The sequence below is a fragment of the Festucalex cinctus genome, chromosome 6 (assembly GCF_051991245.1).
Source record: "Festucalex cinctus isolate MCC-2025b chromosome 6, RoL_Fcin_1.0, whole genome shotgun sequence".
Lineage (NCBI taxonomy): Eukaryota > Metazoa > Chordata > Actinopteri > Syngnathiformes > Syngnathidae > Festucalex > Festucalex cinctus.
In genome coordinates, this window is record NC_135416.1 from 30,573,681 (window position 1) to 30,586,570 (window position 12,890).

General features: G+C 39.6%; 1 protein-coding gene across 4 annotated transcripts in view; it reads right to left on the reverse strand.

Moving 5' to 3' along the window:
• Positions 1-12,890, reverse strand: part of kdm2aa (lysine (K)-specific demethylase 2Aa) — a 568,226-nt gene that overhangs the window by 532,874 nt on the left and 22,462 nt on the right. For 2 of the 4 annotated variants that reach the window (XM_077524208.1, XM_077524204.1), the window contains exons 3-4: positions 9,790-9,868; positions 9,618-9,664 (exon numbers count right to left, since the gene is read on the reverse strand). The exons of 1 other annotated variant lie outside the window; for it this stretch is intronic. In XM_077524208.1, coding sequence (XP_077380334.1) covers positions 9,618-9,664; positions 9,790-9,868 — 126 coding nt within the window. The remainder of the gene's footprint in view (positions 1-9,617; positions 9,665-9,789; positions 9,869-12,890) is intronic. One more of the 4 variants, XM_077524207.1, reaches the window with a different exon arrangement.

Sequence of the window (12,890 nt, forward strand, 5' to 3'; positions counted from 1 at the left end):
AATCCCAAACTTGACATGTATGTTTATCGTCAAGGCCTGAAGCTATCTCTATGACAACATTCAGTTATATATGCAGCGCCACCTAGCCCTTGAGGCATGAAAAAAAATACCCCACATACGGTATTTTGTACAAAAAATGTAAACTCATTCTAAGTGTGATAACGAAGTCATTTATGAATATTCTTTTAGTTTCCACCACTCAAAATGTTCACTGGCATCAGACTTATCCAAACATATATATATTTTTATTTATTTTTGATAGCCTCTATGGACATTAAAAGCAATATCGTGAATGAAGGATATGCTTAATAATTCCACGGTACATGCTCCAAAAAAAAAATCACACACTTGACCTGTATGCTTATAATCAAGGCCTGAAGGTATCTCTATGACAACATTCAGTTATAAATACAGCGCCACCTAGCCCTTGAGGCTTATATAAAAAAAAAAAAAAATACCCCACATACGGTATTTTGTACAAAAAATGTACACTCATTCTAAGTGTGATAACTAAGTCATTTATGAATATTCTTTTAGTTTCCACCACTCAAATTGTTCACTGGCTTCACACCGATCCAAACGTATGTACGTTTCCATTTTGTTTTATTCATTTTTGATTGCCCCTTTGGACAATAAAAGTAACATTGTGCAATGAGTACAACGAGCGATGATGTGTATATACACTTTTACAAAAAAATACCAATCAGGGCAACTCATTGCCTAAAAATAAAAAAGGACGCTGATTTTTGCAGGTCTTAACAATCACCAAAACCCGTTGAGCTTGACAAACACTGGCAAAAAAAAATTCTACATGTAAACGTTTATTATGCCATTTTCAAAGAAATTTTGCTTCCAATATGCCAGTACCCCAATGTGCCAGTACCCCAACGTGCAAGTACCCCAACGTGCAAGGACCCCAACGTGGCCCGGGCTGCAAGGGCCCTTTATAGCTGCTCGCAGCTCTAGTTATTATTATTATTATTATTATTAGGGCCCGAGCAGCGACTGCTGCGAGGTCCCTATTGTTTTTCGTTCGAATTATTATTATTATTATTATTATTATTATTCTCCGTAAACGATCGCATTTTTGAGGACCTAAACATTCACGAAAACTCACCAAACTTTGCACACTCCTCAGGCCCGGCGAAAAATTTTATATTATGAAGTCGTCATAACAACGCGACTCTAGAGCGCCCCCTAGCGTAGAAAAATAAAAACCAAGCCCGCCACGTTTGAGCTAGAGCAACGAAAATTGGCAGGCACGTGTAGCACCCCGAGATGCACAAAAAAAGTCTATTGGGACCATGTAGCTAAAATGTACAGGAAATGAGCTATGAATTTTTTTATGTCCAATTTTGGCCTATTTTGGCACATTCACTGCGGTCATGCTTTTTCCCCCTCTGCAAACATTTTTCATCCAATTGACATCAAACTTGGCATTTATCATCTCAAGACCTGAGAGAACAACTGGGCAAAAAGTCTTGCCTTTTCGAAATACTATATGATGGGGGCGGGGCATCAAATATTGTCTTTAAAATTTCATTTGTCCAGAAAGAGCAAATGCTTAATAACCCCCATGTTCAAACTCCAAAAAATCTCAAACTTCTCAGGCAACGTAATAGTCACGGCCTGAAAACATCTATATGATAAAATTCAGTTATACATATAGCGCCACCTAGTGGTAACAATAAATGTCATACTTTACGTTTTTAGCTACTGCGCTGAGCTCGTTGAAGGGATCCAGTTGAAAGTTGGTCAGAAAAGCCTTAAGATGTTGATCATGCCCCACACCGAATATTGTAACTTTTCGCCAAAGGGCGTGGCCGCTACGGTGCCGCAGCGGGACCAGGCCTTAATTTTTCTGAATGACGGAAATCCACCGTGTTGACGGAGAACTTTAACCCTTGGTGTAACTGCCTTAAAACACAGAGTTGGAAGGAAAGGAAGACGATAAAGATAGGCGATAAACAAGTATTTTTCGATCATGATTATGCGACGGAAGTCCTTCAGAAAAGAAAGACCTACGCGAATATCAAGAGGAGATTGAAACAGCAAGGAATACGGTTTCAGACACCGCTCGCAAAAATGAGGATCCACTGGGAAGATGGCGTGAAAACATACGAGGACGCTAAAGACGCAGAGCGGGATATGAGAGCGAGAGGATACGAGGTCGAGGAGCCGGAGGAGAAAGGCACAACACAGGCGACGCGCCGCAAGAACGACACGGCCCGAGATGCTGCGGGAAAAGAGTGGCGGCGAGCTGGCGGCGGGAAGCAACGAGTGGAGACGACACGTCGATTGAAAGACAAACTACAACAATTTAGGAGAAAATAAGACTTTCCCTAAACAGAATCAAAGGTACACGGGTGGAATGACTACAAATCGGGTAAAGTGCTATTACTATTTTTTCTTTCTTTTTTGGTTTTGTCTTTAAGTGAAAATTGAACGTTTCAAATGTATATGTTGTTATGAGTAAAATATTGTTGTGAATTTAATTGCCTGGGGCAAATCCAACCGACAGGGGGAGAGAGAGGCTAATTGGGATATGTCTAGACTTAAGGGAGAGTACAGTGTTAGGTCTAGGGAGAGGCCCTCAAGCCAGAGGACTTCCTCTCCATACAGTTATTGGGGCACTGGGATAAATATAAAACAGCCCCAGGAAGGGAAATTATAATTTGTGGGGGAGACATAAATGTAGCTCTATGTCATAGAAATGATTCAACAAGTCTAAAAAGGAATAGAAAGCAATTGTCAAGATATGTTAATATGTCATTGGAAGAGACAGGTCTGATGGATGTGTGGAGATACATGCATCCACTAGAGAGGGAATATACACATTATTCAGCTGCACACAAAGTTCATGCAAGGATAGATTACTTCTTTGAGCGTAGGAGAGTGTCATCTTGTGGAAGAATGTAACATAGGAGCCGCAGTATTGTCTGACCACAATCCAATGTTTCTAAAAATTAAACTGAACAATAGAAGAAGAAATACAATATGGCGACTGAATACAAGCTTAATTAATAATGAACAGAAAAAGGCAGCGATTAAAGAGGATATAATGGCATACGTGGCAGAAAATGACAATGGGGAAGTGGACCCGACAATACTTTGGGATGCAATGAAAGTAGTCATTAGAGGTAAATTAATTGCAGAGGCGGCGCGAATAAAAAAGGAAAAATTGGAATCATATAGAAAATATATTAAGACACTCAGGGAACTTGAGAAAAAACTTGAAAATCAGAAAGATGAGAATGTTTATGAGGAGATAAAAAAGATGAAAACCAAAATAAACACTTTACTGTCTGAGGAAGCAGAAAAAAAGAATAAATTTGTCAAACAGAATTACTACGAAGTGGGACCAAGAGCTACTAAATTATTAGCAAGACGCATGAGAAAACAACAAGCTATAAATAGTATTTATAAAATAAGAGACCCACACACAAAGGTATTATGTCGCTCACCAGAGCGGATTGAGAAGGTATTTCAGGAATACTATGGAAATCTTTATAGTCAAACCATTTCAGTGGGATTAGATGAGATGGAGGAATTTCTGAAAACAGTGGAACTACCTTCGATTGGCCCTTCACAAAATAGAAAATTAACAACCAAAATAACAGAAGAGGAGGTGAAAAACTCAATTACGAAATTGAAGAACAACAAGAGTCCGGGGAGTGATGGGTACAGTGCAGAATGGTATGAAGCATTCAGGGAAGAACTAACACCTTTACTTGTGTCAGCATTCAACTGGACACTTGAAGAGAATAAAATACCACCCTCCTGGAATGAGGCAATAATTTCTGTACTGCCAAAACCTGGCAAAGATAAAGAACAATGCGGAAATTATAGACCTCTCTCACTATTAAATGTAGACTACAAAATATATACATTATTATTTCAGACAGGTTGAACAAATTTGTGACGGAACTAATAGATGAGGACCAGACAGGATTTATGAAAAACAGACAAGCTCAAGATAACATCAGGAAAACGCTACACGTATTAGATCAGGCTCATCATGATAAACAGGACACCTTATTAATTAGTGTAGATGTCGAAAAGGCTTTTGATTCAGTAAATTGGAACTTTCTATTGTCACGATTATCGGCCGGTTGTAACTTTTTGCAACCTCAGTTCCAAAGGAATTCCACTCCTATGGCCTGAACATGCCACTGTGGGGGGTGGGGAGGACAAGAACATCCCCCACAAACAGCCACACATGCTCTGACTGACACACGCACGCGCACACACACACAAATCAGAACAGTAAAAGCCTTCTTAGAAACTTGACTTTCTTATTTTGCAACAGAACAATGAATTATGAAATGTTATGTTTGCCATTTGTGAAATGTTGACTCCATGAAATGTCATGAAAATGTTCCATTGCAGTGGCAGATTCTCCACTAAACTTTCATGTGTATGCACGTTTTAACAGTGTAAGCTAGGTAACATTTCATTTGAGGTATTCAATTGTACGTGTTGCATTGTTTGAATTCTGACCTTAGAATCTTAACACACATGGGATCCAGATTCAATCTGATTAGTCTACCAAAAACCTCCCCCAGCTGGTAACTTTCCACTGTGGTTTCACCAGACCCCTGGGGTGGAGGCCGCCGCCCTCCCAATTTAAAAGCACGCTCCCTGCGTGCTGCTCTCTCTCTTCTTCGCTGCTCTTTGGCTCCCGCTCTCTTCACTGCTCCTTGGCTCCTCTTGGCTCTTTCCTGGTCTCCATCGGCGCGGCTGCCAGACAAAGGGCTAGCCCAGCTAGCTTAACCTCCAGCACACGGCAATGCACAGAAGCCATCGCGTGTAGCGACAGGCGCAGCGAAACACGCTGCTTTTAGTCCCTGCAAAGGCTCAACGGATGGTGCTTTTCCCAAGCACCCTGAGGCCTCCACCAAGAGGGCCTCTCCCCAGCCAGCAGGTTGACCCCGTGACGCTCAGTTGGCCAGCCGGACGACCTGTCTCTCCCTCTCCTGAACTGAACCTTCTCCATTCTATCTTCAAACGGGCTTGGCGAGTCTCCATCCAGGGTCCTGCTTCTCAGATCAACCCCATCTGTAAGTGCAACTTTGCAGGCCTTCGCCCTAGTACAAATTGGTGCAAACTAGGTTGATTGATGTTGGTTGATTCAAGAAATCCATCACCTTGGTTAAGGCCGTTTCTCTTTTCTTCTTTTCTTCCCCTTTGATTATTTTTATTATTTTATTTCTCGTTTCATTTCCTATCATAGTAGTTAGTTTTGCTTCTTTAAATTCTAAGTAGATTATCCCACCTAGGTTAGAGAATAAACGTGCACAAAACCCAACCCCTGGTTTACTGTGTGTGTGTTTCATCAATTTAAGTGACCTCTAAGCTGAACAAAGAACTCACAAAATTGTAGTAAGGGCACAACCTTCATTTTAATGACTGATTCAACGAGGTTCTCATCTGTTATCCTGATAAAATTATCAAGTAGAGATGTGGTGCTCCGCAGGCAAGCTCAACTTAATTTAAATATTAAGTTTGAGTCTCCTTCAATTAATGAGCCAATTGATTATTAATTTAATAATTAACAATTATTGATTTAATAATTAATTGGACCGATTTCCCTTACACTATATAAAGTAATGAGAAAATTTGGCTTTGACGATAAGTCGGTGCAATGTATCAGAACGCTCTATCATCGACCTAATGCCAGAATTAAAATAAATGGTAACTTGACAGACAGAATATACCTACAAAGATCAACTTGACAGGGATGCTGTCTCTCTCCCACTTTGTTTGCTCTCTTCATTGAACCACTAGCACAAGCAGTTCGACAAAGCGAGGAAATTACTGGTGTAACAATAAATAATATATAAAATAAGATTGGGCTTTTTGCAGATGACATTATAGCATATCTCAGACATCCAGAGCAATCCTTACCTGCACTAATGAGGCTATTTGAGATATATGGTCACCTATCTGGATATAAAATTAATATATCAAAAACTCAGGTACTTACATTGAACTACACTCCATCAAAGCCTATTCAAGACATATACAAGTTTAACTGGAATCAAGAGAAGATTAAATATTTGGGGGTCTATATCACCAAAAACTGGAACAATTTATATAAGGTAAATTATGATATTATTAATAAGGATATTCAAGAGGATATAAAGAGGTGGTCTACTTTAACAATGGACTTTAGTGCACGGATTGAAGCAATCAGAATGAACATGCTGCCTAGGCTTCTTTATTTATTCCAATCCTTGCCAATGGAGATCCCACAAACACAGTTTGTGAATTGGGATAGGACAATATCAAGATTTATATGGGGAGGTAAACATCCCAGAGTGAAATATGTAACCCTTCAACTACCTAAAGAACAAGGAGGTATGGGTCTCCCAAATTTAAGAGAGTATTACCATGCACAAGATAACATCAGGAAAACGCTACACGTATTAGATCAGGCTCATCATTATAAACAGGACACCTTATTAATTAGTGTAGATGTCGAAAAGGCTTTTGATTCAGTAAATTGGAACTTTCTATATAAAGTAATGAGAAAATTTGGCTTTGACGATAAGTCGGTGCAATGTATCAGAACGCTCTATCATCGACCTAATGCCAGAATTAAAATAAATGGTAACTTGACAGACAGAATATACCTACAAAGATCAACTAGACAGGGATGCTGTCTCTCTCCCACTTTGTTTGGTCTCTTCATTGAACCACTAGCACAAGCAGTTCGACAAAGCGAGGAAATTACTGGTGTAACAATAAATAATATAGAAATAAGATTGGGCTTTTTGCAGATGACATTATAGCATATCTCAGACATCCAGAGCAATCCTTACCTGCACTAATGAGGCTATTTGAGATACATGGTCACCTATCTGGATATAAAATTAATATATCAAAAACTCAGGTACTTACATTGAACTACACTCCATCAAAGCCTATTCAAGACATATACAAGTTTAACTGGAATCAAGAGAAGATTAAATATTTGGGGGTCTATATCACCAAAAACTGGAACAATTTATATAAGGTAAATTATGATATTATTAATAAGGATATTCAAGAGGATATAAAGAGGTGGTCTACTTTAACAATGGACTTTAGTGCACGGATTGAAGCAATCAGAATGAACATGCTGCCTAGTAGGGGTGTTAAAAAAAATCGATTCGGCGATATATCGCGATACTACATCGCGAGATTCTCGAATCGATTCAATAATTTTTTTTTTTTTTTTTTTTTTTTTTTTTTTTTTTTTTTTTAAGAGCTCAGAATTGTTAATTCGGTATTCGGATTCAACGGATTCAACGTCTTATCATCATTGCCTTTTTTTTTTTTTGTGTGTGAATCGACTTAAACTTCCATTTTTAATGGAAAAATATTCAACAAAATGTCTGACTTCGGGTTAGGATTCACACCTTGAGCATGGAAGAATGTTATATGAACGGAACATTAAGCCTTAATATTTTATTTTAATGCTGTTCAAACATGAAACAGATTACAACCTCTATAAGATAAATAAATAATACATTTTCATATAAATCTTACACTCTACAAGCTTACTGATTAGTATTTTCTAAATTTGAATGAAAAGAAATCGCAACAATCGACTTATAAATTCGTATCGGGATTCGTATCGGTATCGAATCGAATCGTGACCTGTGAATCGTGATACGAATAGAATCGTCAGGTACTAGGCAATTCACACCCCTACTGCCTAGGCTTCTTTATTTATTCCAATAGAGATCCCACAAACACAGTTTGTGAATTGGGATAGGACAATATCAAGATTTATATGGGGAGGTAAACATCCCAGAGTGAAATATGTAACCCTTCAACTACCTAAAGAACAAGGAGGTATGGGTCTCCCAAATTTAAGAGAGTATTACCATGCATCTCAATTCAGATATATAGTTTGTTGGTGTAATACAGACTATGTAGCCAAATGGAAAGGAATGGAAAGAGAGTTTGGTGGCTTCCCCATTCAAAGCCTAGTTGGGGATAAAATATTATATGAGAAGGTGCAGGAAAAGCTAGACCCCATCACTTTATTTACTCTGAAGTTGTGGTTCACAGTCATTCGAAAACAAAAAATTGAAGATATTGATCAATTAAAGTGGGTGGCATATGACACAAACTTCAAACCAAATGAATATGACAGGAGATTTAAAGAGTGGACATATATGGGACTGACGGCATGGTGCACCTTGTTAGATAAAGGGAAAGTGAAAAGTTTTCAAGATATGAAAATAGTATATAATATGGAGAAATGTGATTTTTATAGATATTTACAAGCAAGGGACTATTACAAGAAAAGGGTCCAAATGGATCTCTCGAGAAACACAAGTGGGGTAACTCAACTTTTGATCAGGACGTATAAGGGCGGATCGTGTAGGATTATCTCCACACTGTATAAGGCTTTGTTAGTAAACAAAAACTCAACCAATTATATTAAGACAAAATGGGAATCTGAACTTGACATACAAATCACAGAGCAACAGTGGCTGGGGATGTGTAAAGCTCACCAAATGACTACCATGTCCCAAAAGTGGAGGGAATTTTCATGAAAGAACTTGATACGTTTTTTTGTCACACCCAAGATTAAGAATAGATACTCGAAAACAAATCTCATGTGTTGGAGAGAGTGTGGAGAATTGAATGCAGATCATACACATGTTTTTTGGAAATGTAAAAAAATACAACATTTTTGGGAAAAAATACACTATTTGGTACAGGAGATTCTGGGGTACGGAATCCCTTTCAACTGTATGACTCTCTATTTGAATGACTTTAATGAAGGAGTGATACAACATGAAGACAAATACTTGGTAAATATATTGCTTGTGGCAAGCAAAAAAGCTATAACAAGAACATGGTATAAAGTGGACCCACCGAATGAAGACCAATGGAAGGCAATCGTGGAAGAAATCCATACGATGGAGATACTAACTTTCCATATGAGATTGCAGGGTACTCAAGGAGAGCAAAAGTGGAGGAAATGGAAAACATACAAGGACTTAAAAGGCGATGGACATGATCAATTTGAGAAGTAGTCAGTGAATTGTTTAGCAAAGTGGCTTCCCCTGTTAATGTTGAAGGTTTGTTTGTATTTTATATACAACAATGTTGTTTGTGTGTGTTCAAAAAGGAAATAAAAATTGAAGTGAAAAAAAAAAAAACAGAGTTGGCAAGCTGTCTCGTATATTTTTGAAAATACCGGTGCTGAAAAAATAAAATAAAATACAAAACAATGATACCGAGCCATTTGTGACGATGAAACATCGAGGTATGGTACTGGTACCGGTATACCGTGTGACACTAATCTGGAAATTTCAAAGTTGCCCAGTATTCATACCTTATATGAATAATACATTTTAAATTGTTTTATCTATGATTTATCAATCAATGATCGTTATGTGGTTCTGCATTCCACGTCTTTCATTGCAAAATCGTAAACACATTTCGGGATTTTTTGTTTTATTTTACTTATTTCTTTCAGTCTTAATACTACTTCATACCTCAGTTACATGTATTCATTGTTAATTGTTGTAATTCCAGTCCGGCAAGGACAAAACTCATCCCAACTGAATTTAATGACAAAATGGTGATCAGTGAACAAAGTTATGGCTTACCAACAAACATCTTGACGTCACTAACACTGAAGCTTGGATCAGGCATCCTATGAAACAAGAAAAAAAAAAAAAATGTAATTATGCCCACATTATACAACAAATTATGAGTGCTTTCGGAGGAAAGCGGAGGCGAGAGGAGTGAAGAAGTAAGTGCAAGGGGGAAAAAAATTACTTGAGTCCGAGTCCATCAATGGTCTCAAAGAAGATTGGGTCTCTCAGGCCACCTTTTTGGATGAGCTCATATGTGAAATCTAAAAGATAAAGTTAAAATCCAAATGTTACATCCTATATGTATCGGGTGGAATTTTGAATTATAGCTACGAGAGCTGTGAACATCTTATAAAAGGCCCTCGCAGCCCCGGACCACTTTGGGGTACTGACACAATGGAGTACTAACTCATTGGAATTAGAATTCCACAACACACCTTCACATATGGACTTTTTTGTTTTGTGCCAGTCTCGATATGTAGTCAAAATTTCATGATTTTTCACACATTTTAGATCAACCATATCAGCGTACTTTTTGTTGGCAAACAGTACGTAGCCACAGCAGCAGCATGTGGCTAAGAAAAACTGTTTGCTTTAAAATTTCATCAGGAACACCGTTAGATGAAGACCCCCAGTTTAAAGTCAACCAGATCAAATCTGTACCGGAGCTCCTGCGCGCACCCTCGACCTCTCATTCGAACGTCATTTCACTTTGTGGAGTCGTGCGGACCTCACGGATGAGTCAGGCTTCGGGTGGAGGAGTGGAACCGTCAGTTGCCTTTGGTGCCATTGAGACCATGTAAGTTTGTGTGTGTGTTTGTGTGCGTGTGAGTGAGTGAGTGAGTGAGTGAGTGAGTGAGTGAGTGAGTGAGTGGAGAGAAGAAAAAAAAAACACACACGGATGCATCAAGCATAAACCAAGCTTGAGCCTACATAAAGTTGAAATGTATAGAATGTGCCACAGACGATCTTGACGATATTTCAGCTTTATGAGATCGTCAACACATTAAAGTTCTTAACGATCTAATATCGTCATATCGCCCACCCCTACGATCCTTCATGTCAGGGTTCCGTCCACTCGTTCGCTGTATGCTAACAGGTGGAAGTTGTTTACGGAGTGGTGTGCCAGCGGCGGGATGGATCCCGTGACGTGCCATATTCCTGTGGTTTTGTTCCTTCAATCTGTTTTTTGATGAGGGGCATTCCCGTTCTACGAAGGCTATTTAGGCCTGCCATATTGCAGTGGATGGCAAGTCTGTGGGTTGCCATAGTCTCGTGGCGTCCTTCCTCAGGGGTGCCCATCGACTTCATTCCAGGAACCCGCCTCGGGTCCCCACCTGGGACCTTCACTTGGTGCTCGACGCACTGTGCAGATCTCCTTTCGAGCCGTTGACCGATGTGGAACTTCGCTGGTTATGTCATAAGACGGCATTCCTACTTGCAAAGTGGGTGGGGGAGGTCCACGCTCTGTTAACCCCGAGTACCTTCGTTGGTACAGTGGTATGAAAAAGTATCTGAACCTTTTGGAATTTCTCACATTTCTGCATAAAATCACCATCAAACGTGATCTGATCTTTGTCAAAATCACACAGATGAAACAACAGTGTCTGCTTTAACTAAAACCACCCAAACATTTACAGGTTTTCATAATTTTAATGAGGATAGCATGCAAACAATGACAGAAGGGGGAGGAATAAGTAACTGAACCCTCTGCCTAAGGATACTTAAAGAGCAATTGAAACCAATTTTTACCAAACAATTTAAGTCAGGTGTGTGCCCAATCACTGATGAGTGGCTTAAAGCTGCCCTGCCCACTATAAAACACACACCTGGTCAGAATTGTCTTGATGAGAAGCATTGTCTGATGTGCACCATGACTCGCTCAAAAGAGCTGTCGGAAGACCTGCGATCAAGAATTGTTGGTTTGTATAAAACTGGCAAAGGATACAAAACCATCTCTAAAAGTCTGGATGTTCATCAATCGACAGTCAGAGAAGTTGTGTACAAATGGAGAGAGTTTGGCACTGTTGCTTCTCTCCCAAGGAGTGGCCGCCCACCAAAGATGACGCCAAGAGTTCAGCGCAGACTACTCAGAGAGGTAAAAAAGAACCCTAGAGTGTCTGCTAAAGACTTACAGAAATCACTGGCACAGTCCAATATCTCTGTGCATGCATCAACTATATGTAAAACATTGGCCAAGAATGGTGTTCATGGGAGGACTCCACGGAGGAAGCCACTGCTGTCTAAAAAAAACATTGTTGCTCGTTTGATGTTCGCAAAAAGGCACTTGGACACTCCACAGAAGTTTTGGCAAAATATTTTGTGGACTGATGAAGCCAAAGTTGAATTGTTTGGGAGGAACACACATCGTCATGTGTGGAGGAAAAATGGAACAGCTCACCAACATCAACACCTCATCCCCACCGTGAAGCATGGTGGAGGGTGCATCATGGTTTGGGGCTGTTTTGCTTCCTCAGGGCCTGGACAACTTGCAATCATTAATGGAAAAATGAATTCAAAAGTTTATCAGGATGTTTTGCAGGAAAACCCGAGGCCGTCTGTCAGACAGTTGAAGCTAAAAAGAGGATGGATGCTGCAACAAGACAATGATCCAAAACACAGAAGTAAATCAACTTCAGAATGGTTTCAGAAGAACAAAATACAGGTTCTGGAGTGGCCAAGTCAAAGTCCAGACTTGAACCCCATTGAGATGCTGTGGCATGACCTCAAGACAGCGATTCATGCCAGACATCCCAGGAATCTGACTGAACTACAGCAGTTTTGTAAAGAAGAATGGGCCAAGATTAGTCCTGATCGATGTGCCAGACTGATCTGCAGCTACAGGAAGCGTCTGGTTGAACTTATTGCTGCCAAAGGGGGGGCCACAAAATATTAAATGTGATGGTTCAGTTACTTATTCCTCCCCCTTCTGTCATTGTTTGCATGCTATCCTCATTAAAATATGAAAACCTATGAATGTTTGGGTGGTTTTAGTTAAAGCAGAACTGTTGTTTCATCTGTGTGATTTTGACAAAGATCAGATCACGTTTGATGATGATTTTATGCAGAAATGTGAGAAATTCCAAAAGGTTCAGATACTTTTTCATACCACTGTATCCCAATGAGGCAGAGGCATTGTGGCCAAATGCTGCTGTTGCGACCAAAGTTTTGTCTGGCTCCCAAGCTAATCGCCCTATTTGTCTCGCTCCTTTTTGCTCCGTCATCTACGGATCGGGATGTCGCTCCAGATCTTTGTTGTCCTGTGAGGGCACGCCGCTCTTAATT